At 34.6% G+C, this 8,662-nt stretch overlaps 2 protein-coding genes across 2 annotated transcripts; one reads left to right on the top strand and one right to left on the bottom strand.

Moving 5' to 3' along the window:
• Positions 1–1,574: 1,574 nt before the first annotated feature.
• On the bottom strand, positions 1,575–5,173 carry LOC131853117 (uncharacterized). Its single transcript, XM_059203931.1, has 3 exons — positions 4,814–5,173; positions 3,952–4,632; positions 1,575–2,380 (listed from the first exon to the last, which is right to left on the bottom strand). Exons 1-3 carry the CDS (start codon positions 5,070–5,072, stop codon positions 1,782–1,784), a joined length of 1,539 nt encoding a protein of 512 aa, XP_059059914.1. The 5' UTR covers positions 5,073–5,173; the 3' UTR covers positions 1,575–1,781.
• A 199-nt stretch (positions 5,174–5,372) lies between these two features.
• Positions 5,373–8,600, top strand: LOC131852992 (OCIA domain-containing protein 1-like). The gene is made up of 3 exons (XM_059203768.1): positions 5,373–5,539; positions 5,852–5,978; positions 8,115–8,600. Exons 1-3 carry the CDS (start codon positions 5,426–5,428, stop codon positions 8,312–8,314), a joined length of 441 nt encoding a protein of 146 aa, XP_059059751.1. The 5' UTR covers positions 5,373–5,425; the 3' UTR covers positions 8,315–8,600.
• The last annotated feature ends 62 nt before the right edge of the window (positions 8,601–8,662 follow it).

Raw genomic sequence — 8,662 nt, 5'->3', positions numbered from 1 at the left:
TACGATTTCACGAAAAAAATACTGAAGTGATCATGATGAAATGAATGAATGATGAAATTTTCTACACATGATCTTGGAGGTATTAGAATGAACATAGGATATTTTTGATTTGAAAAACTTTTTTTAATGGAATCCATACGAGTGAAGCCGCGTGTAAAAGCTAGTTATATATAATAAAAAAAATGTGTTAATTAAAAATACTGGTTATATCTTTGTAAAAGATTTAATAATGCTAAAAAAGCTATACGAAGTGATAGTATTTGAGCCTGGCCATGATTAGCTGCCACAAATGCATTCCACTCGTCGTTCATACGAGGGTCTATCGCCTTGGCTGGAAACGTTTCGAGGGTATGGAGATTGGTAGCAGGTGGATATGTAGATACTTCTATCCGGAGACGGTGGGCGCTTAACAGAGCGGTCAACTCGCGTTCTGCTACGCTTGCCACAGATGGACTCCAGGTCTCATCCACTCCTGGAATACATATTATTTATAGAACATTTAAATACATTAATTATGTTCATAACATACATACATTACGTTCATAGTGTGGGACTAGATGGGGCTAGGGCAATTCACATGTCCTAATATATTAAAAGAAAATTTACGCTGTCGCTTACGTCGGTCCTATTTTAGACAAGCAGATGGTAACGTTAATTCAAATAAGCTTAATACAAGCACTCATGAGAAAAACAATAAAATACATATATTTTGATAAATCTACCCTCATTCCGAACACAGACTCATCACAAAATTTGGTAAATTGTTAGTAATTGGATTACTATTCCCCATTACTAACAATTCCTACCCTTACTTTGTATTGATAGTTGGCAAACTTAAATATGTCATGTAACTACGTACTTGTTGAGTATGTTCATAGTAATATAAAATGTTAGGTTAAAGTGAAAATGTTCTTAACAACTTGAGCTCTCTAATTGGCAGATACTTCACGTTAAGACCTACGCTACCTACCGCTTCCGGCGTCGTTAATAGTTTTATTATTAAAGCGTATAACTGAACACTTTTCTTCACTTATCTCACTTTATTAAGATAAATGAAGAAGAGTATTTACGGCCTCTGTGGTCTAAAGGTTTAGCACACAGCCTTACTTCCGATGGTCGTGGGTTCGATTCCTCAGGCAGTACAAACATTTATATTCATGTGATTGTTTGTATTGGTCTGGGTGCTTTCTATGTATGTTTTGTTGTTTCTATGTCTCAAAGTATGTATTTAAAAAAATGTCTCCGTGTATTTTTATCAGTTGTCTTGTACTGATAACACAAACTCTGCTTAACTTGGGACTAGATGGCGTTAAGTGTGTTGTCCTGAGATATTATTAATATTATCGTTATAATAACCGTACTATATATTGGAAAAGTTGCGCTTATAAAAGATTATTTATAAGAATGGCTTCAATTACAAAATATATTCAGGTAATAGTGTATCGTTGAATTGAAAAACCTTTCATAATAATAACAGCAAATATAATTGATAGCGAATATTCCTTTTAATTCAATAAATAGGAGTTCAAAGTGTTTTAAAAATATTGATTTACATTCTACATTTCCATAATACAAATCAAACTAATGAGAAATCATAACGTTTAAATTCCTCAAATGCACAACAGTATCACATTGTATCGGATACTTTATCCCTATCGACACTATTTTCGTCGAACAATGAAAACATCACGTTGCAGTTGAAATTCATTGTAATATAAACAACACTTATCGTATTACAAAAGCACAAAGCTAATATGAATTCGATACTAAATTAAACATCACTACACGAACCAGAAAATAACTCCGACTAATGGAATTAATACGAGTACATCTAAATTTGTAAATAGCAGTGACGCCTCGTTCTCCAGTAGGGAGGTATCGATATAGTCGCAAACCAAATCGTCCCAATTGTCTGTTAAATCTTGAATATTTTTGGCACTGGCGATCAGCTTATTCCTCATCAGTCGTTTTACTTTATCGAGATGCTCCGGAGAGTCATTCATGACCTCCCTTGCACGCAACGAAGGTACGTCAGTGCCGGCAGGTTCCACCATTACTACCGTTGGTAACTTCTTCGTTACCTGCAACAGAACTGGCGGCTTCGTCGTTGTCATGCTTTTGAAGCTCTCCTTTCTCTGAGCTTTCTTAAGTATCGACAACCTAGATTTCTCAGCTAATGATAATTCTTTTGAACTATTTGTGGATACACTTAGTGCCGCTGTTGTTGTGGTAATGGATATCGTCGTTGTAGTTGCACTTTCTGTAGTGCAATAAGTAGTCTTAGATTCTTCCGTGACCACTGCAGTTCTGATGAAGTCCTCCTCATTTATCCGACGAAAGTCTTCGAACAGCAGTGTTGGTGTCGGTGTATCCGCCCTCACTGAGCACATACACAAACCAAATATTTTTTAACCTTTGTAATCCATCGATGTTTATTTAGTTTTAGCATAACCACCTCACTAATGCTTACTAAACTAATATTGTATCTAAATGATATATGGACGTATAACGTAATGAACACAAAAAATACATTAATTATTTAAAAAACTGTTTCACCTATAGAAAGTTACATTGTTATAGTAACATGGGATGTTTTACAGATACTTCTGTATCTAGACTAGACTAGACTTTGCCGTTCTGTAAATTTATAAAGAGATTTACAAAGGAGTACCATTTTAAATCTATGTGCGTTAATTTTGTAGTATTTTTTAAACAACTTTATTTGGTAGCAAAATAACCAGTCACCATTAATTTATACTTTATTTAATTAGAGCCAAATAATATTCTCCAATGGAGTGTTCAGAAACAAAAATTCTAAACTGAGTTCCTATAAATTAAATAAGCATTACCAGGAAATGCTTTTGAAAATAATTCTTTAAAGTGGTTATATTGGTTTGAAAGTTTGAACGGAAGTTGTCGAGAGAGATCTCTTAGGATACAGAATATATCTTGTCTGGATATATTGTATTTGCAGAAGTTTAAGTTGTAACGTATTTTATATGGATACATTTGTGACACACAGTGATGACCATTACCATTGAAGCTGGAAAGCAATACTTATATGCCTAATTCCGACACTATCGCGCAAAAACTCAATTAGTATCTAGTTTTTCAAGAAGGGTGGGTATATTAAAATATCTTAAGGGTCGGCAACGCGCACGTGATACATTTGGTGTTTCAGGCGTTCATAGACTACGGTAACCATTTACCATCAGATGAGCCGTATGCTTTATTGCCACCATCGTAGTATGTATAATAAAAAAACGAAATTTAAATTAGTTTTGAGTGATAATTTTTATAGGTCGTCTTAAATAATTTACAAGGTTATAGGTTACGTTACTTTCAAGCTATATTTCCATAAGATTGTAAAATTGTAATTGATAGACAACTTTCTGTAGGTTCGCTATATATTACTACTACTACTACTAATATTTCGACTATTAGTAGTAGTAGTAGTAATATATAGCCTCAGTGACCTAGCGGTTTAGCACACGGCTTTTCGTCGCGAGTTTGAAACCTCTCACGGTATGTATATCTATGTGTTTTTATGGTCGACCTTATGAAGATTTTTCTACATTACTAGCTGTTTCGGCAAACGTTGTTTTGCCTTAAAATGAAAAAAAAATTTAGGGGTGGACCACCCCTAACATTTAGGGGGATGAAAAATAGATACTCAATACGCTCACAAAATTTCATGAGAATCGGTCAAGCCGTTTCGGAGGAGTGTGGGAACGAAAACTGTGACACGAGAATTTTATATATAAGATTAAAAAGTGTTTTATACGTATATTATGTATGTATTTATAAAAATATGTATCTATGTATGTATATATCTGCTGTCTAGTACCTATAACATAAACTCTGCCGAGCTGGGGACTAGATGGCATTGTGTGAATTGTCCAGGGTCCATAATTATTATTAACTACTGTAATTAAAATGTCTATTATTTACCTTTTGTCCGACGAAGTAAAGTAGGTAACTTATTTTTAATATTATGTACTCTTTTCATATCATAGTAGTCGTTATATTCAGGATACGCTCCTGGTTTAGTTTTTTTCTTGTGTAGTTTAACGATAACGTCGTCATCATCAGACTGACGAAAAGGACTATCGCCCTTTCGCTGTCGTAACGGTATATCTGACCTAGATTCTTCGTCAGCATCCTCGTCCTCTCTTAGTCGTGAATCTGGTAATATATCTTCAATATTATCATGTATGTCAAGGACCGATCTACTTGGCTTTTGTTCCCCAGCTAAACGTCTAGGTTTTCTTCGTATTATTCTATTCGTTGTAATTTCAAGATCGTATTTATAATTATCCTGCAAGTTTTTATTCTTATTCTTTCGATAATCTACGTTATCACTAATAATCTCGTCCCTTTCCGTATCTCTAATTTCGTTATTTCCATCTCTATTATAATTATTTAAGCGTACGTTTCTATCAGATATCCAACTTTTATGGCGAGGCCTATGCTTTTCGAATCGATGGCTACTTTTATATCTAGTTGCTATATCTTCTGGACTATGCTTATCTGTTTCATAGTAGTCATTATTACGACTTTTATATTTTCTAATAGGTTTCTGCCACGGATCCTCAATTTCCTCTTCTTTTGATGATGATTTCATTGAATTTTCTAAAAAGAAAAGTATTGTTATAACTTAGGATTTTTAAATTATACATATACGTACTGCGTATATAAATAAAAGCTATTTGTAATCAAATGTACAAGACAACGTACATATAAAATCGATGGAAATTATGGAAAGGAATGAAGTATCTAAACCGCAATAGTAATATTATACAATGTAATCTACCTTTGGGCTCCTCATATTTGTAATCAAATGGCGCTGGTGCATCTGGGGAGTGGCCGTTATAGTCTTCCGACTCAGGAATAAATAAGGCTGCAGCATCTCTTGATGCGTCATAGTCTCCCCCTTCGTACTGCGGCATCTTCACACCTGAATACTCGCTGTAACGAGCACCAGCTCCACCACCAGCCGCGGAGACCAGCACTACGATAACGCTAAGCCACATTGACCTTTTTAGCCTTTCGATACCAGCTTTTAAACCCATTAACAACTCTGTATTATACTGCAGTGCCTACTCAGAGGCACCGTCCAAATTTGATGCATAATTCTGCAATTGTGACTACGAATTTGACAGTGATGGCTATAGATATAACATTGCACTATGACATAATAAAAAAAATAATAAGCGATTCAACTGGCCAGTACTGTGGGCGTAATACAGTCATATAGACTACGTAGTACATTTTTATAAGTACATTATTGACAGTTCTCAGATTGTAAAATAATCCAATTTTATAAAATAATGATAAATTCTAAGTGAGATTTAGATTATTAAACAAGTAAATATGCAACACCATATATTCTTTACATAATGATTGGTTAATAGAATACGACATCATGAGTGGAAAAGACAAAAAAATTGAAAAATCAGCGGAGGTGGACTGTGGATGTTTTGCGGAGTCACACACTACAAAAGTATGCCCTCCTATACGTAATGTCACGCATCCTCTGGTGAGCAGATAGATTGATCTATTTTTATGTCACGTCTCTTTTGTAATAGGTAACCAAGTGCAAAAGATTCTTACAAACCGCCCTCGTACCTTAATAAGCAATTATTAAGATTTGCTTCAGTGGAAGAGAATGGCAACGAACGAATGAAACTATCATCATCATCATCACATCACATAATAATGTGATGTCCATGGTACTTTTCATATATATATATATGTGAAGATTACCACTTACAGTCAGCTGGGCCTTCAATATATTTTAAAAAATTCACTTCCTACATGCCATCTTGAACAAAATATATTTTGTCAACAGCGCTACTACGAGTTTACTCCGGATGAAATTAAGGCGCTTGAAGAATGTGACAAAGAGAGTTTCTACCAGCGTTGCTTACCATTTAGTACACTCTTCGCCACCATCACTTACGCGGCCATTAAAAGTGGTAAGCATGCAGAGATTATAATATAAAAATAATTGTAATCTATGAAATTAGATTGACAAACATGTTGACGCTACGTCAATCCTACAACCGAAACATTTAACAAAGCAAAGTGTTTGGCAGCTGGTATACATATGTAGGTGAGACTAAGGTAGATATGCTGACCACTATTTACAGTCAACTTCTGGTACATTTTAAGATATAAGTAAAAGCCAAATTTGTAATTTTTATTTTTTAATCTGATTATATATTTCAAAATATATTGTATATCTATAACGAACATATTTAAAATTCATAATAGAGAACCGCTTCAGCTACGTAGTGATGAGAGAAATTAACACAAATAATATGTTACAGCCAAATTATCTAACCGTACGCCATTTTTAAATATTGAAATTTCTTATTTTTAAATGGATTTTGACTTAATCAGTCGAGTCCCTCTCAAGTAAGGAGTTTACTTAAGTATCAATTGGATTTTATTATATGGGAATAGGATTGATAGTAATGAAAACGTGACACAATTGTTATAATCCCATATTGTCTTATAGCAAATTATGAGATTTCTTTTCTAAATTTATTAAAAAAATATATATATTTTTTAATAATATATTTAGATTCTTCCGGTGTTTGTAGTCTTTCGAATATAAAAGCCCCCTTGGACCCCTTCATATTTCTCAGTTCGGGCTATAGTATTTTGCTTGCTTACCTTTGTGGTGTAAGCCACGACACCGCCTCCATGCAGTTGCTCTGAAAACCTTTGTGGTTGCTAGTAAATTCACAATTTTATTGATGCCCTTCTCTAATACCTACCCCGATAGTTTATATTTATCGATAGGTCATAACAAAGTTGGATAATTACGTTCTTAAGTTCTATGCCCCACACTTTCATTCGCCCTTTTAAATAACGCTGCCTATATCTTTCTTTTACACGATCAGATGCGCGCGCGTTTTAGCGCAGAAAAGCAAATGCTGCGCAATCATAAGTAGGTATAATTCCAATTCACTCTTTCTCAAGTGATTGCATGTATACTTTAAGTAATTTCTCATACTTTTAAAATTGAATTTCTTATTGAACACATCTTGTTTCTTTTTATTTTTGACTAGTTTTCAAGATAGACAAACAAATCCTATTTATTAGCATAGAGATATTGCAGAAATGATTAAATCATTGTTATAATTAATTGCAGAATAGAACAGTACAAATAATTACACTTGCAAACTCATAATTACTTTAATAACATGATTGTCTAGCACATTGTACCATCAACAAATATAGGTACTGCTAGTGTACTCGGGCTAGCGTTTTAGCATAATTACTCTGAATCTCAGGATGGTCACTACCACATTAGTACAATTAGTTATTATTATTATTATAAATTAACATGCCAGTCACAAGTGGTACAGTTTTCTAACATGCTGCTTTACGCACCATGGTCGCAGTTTCGATTCCGACGCAATGTATACATTTGTTTGTAATGGTAGGGTGGTTTTTAAATATACTAAGCAATACGTATTTTAATAAAACTATGTTCCTCTACAGTTATAAATATTTTTTTAAGTATTACTTTGGTTTTATGTTGATAGCGCTATGTGACACATCAAAATTATGTATTGATGTACTTGTTGTTCCCCGGAACTAATTATTCAGATAAGTTTTTTTATAAAAAATAGCCCAGTCCTTCTCGTGACGCAGGTTTATATTCCCGCCAATATTCTTTAAGATCCGATAACCCATGAAAAGTAACCAATAAACAGAAAGTCAGACAAACACTGGCATTTATAAAAACAATAACGTGTATGGATATAAATGTTTCAGCCGCAAAGCATCCTGCTTTGTAAGCTGCATTTTGGTTGTAGGGTGATTAGGCGGTTAAATTCCAAAGGCATGAGTGTTACCATCTGTGTGTCACTTGTCCATGGGGCTGTACATGTTTCTAAGTGACAGTTAGCACTTACCATCAGGTGGTCCGTCAGCTCGTTTGACCATTCCAATTACATAAAAATAATTTGCAATTTAACACGCAAATCGCAGTAGGGACGCCACGAAAACTTTCATAGAAGTAAGCGCTTACGGTGCCCCGCGGTGTTACAGTGACGTTCCTACTCGATTGCTTGCTTCTATGAATGTTTTCTTTTTAGGATTCCTGAAACGAAACCCACACTTTGGCGTATTCCCGAAAATGCTGATGGCTACTTTGATGGGTTACGTATACGGACGGATCTCGTACTCAACTGAGTGTGATGCAAAGCTGCGTCAGTTGCCAGCTTCCAGCCAACTTGGAAACCTGATGAGGAAATACCACGCGGACACCGCTCCTCAGCCGGGATCGAAAAAATAATAATTCACCTTTCATATGTTTAAAAAGTATACCTAATATTCAGTTGTCAGAGTTATCAGCGCAAGTTTGTACACAAATATTTAGTTTTTATTTCGATATAAAATAAGTATTAATAACCCTTGAAAACCCACACAGCGCCATCTAGTTTCAACCTAGCAGATCTTGTTTTATGAGTAATAGAGAACTAATATAAATACTTAAATATATATTTTTGTAAATTAATGCACCAAATACCTATTGGTATTCTATTTATTCGGTGCTGACGCCAGGAACCGAACACCTGATCATAAGCGCTGTGCTAAACCTCTAGATCACCGAAACCTCTGATTATCGCATGATATACTAAGG

This window comes from Achroia grisella, unplaced genomic scaffold (assembly GCF_030625045.1).
Source record: "Achroia grisella isolate CSIRO2021 unplaced genomic scaffold, CSIRO_AGI_Agris_v1 utg874, whole genome shotgun sequence".
Taxonomy (NCBI): Eukaryota; Metazoa; Arthropoda; class Insecta; order Lepidoptera; family Pyralidae; genus Achroia; species Achroia grisella.
Note: the sequence above shows the minus strand (reverse complement) of the source record. Positions and strands in the feature narration are given on the sequence as shown.

Excerpts from the sequence above, each read along its gene's own strand:
- LOC131853117 (XM_059203931.1), bottom strand. The coding sequence starts at position 5,072 with ATGGGTTTAAAAGCTGGTATCGAAAGGCTAAAAAGGTCAATGTGGCTT. Across the intron at positions 4,633-4,813 it reads CAAATATGAGGAGCCCAAAG|AAAATTCAATGAAATCATCA; the intron begins GTAGATTACATT and ends TTTTCTTTTTAG. Across the intron at positions 2,381-3,951 it reads TTTACTTCGTCGGACAAAAG|TGAGGGCGGATACACCGACA; the intron begins GTAAATAATAGA and ends GTATGTGCTCAG.
- LOC131852992 (XM_059203768.1), top strand. The coding sequence starts at position 5,426 with ATGAGTGGAAAAGACAAAAAAATTGAAAAATCAGCGGAGGTGGACTGT. Across the intron at positions 5,540-5,851 it reads GTAATGTCACGCATCCTCTG|CGCTACTACGAGTTTACTCC; the intron begins GTGAGCAGATAG and ends TTTTGTCAACAG. Across the intron at positions 5,979-8,114 it reads TTACGCGGCCATTAAAAGTG|GATTCCTGAAACGAAACCCA; the intron begins GTAAGCATGCAG and ends TTTTCTTTTTAG.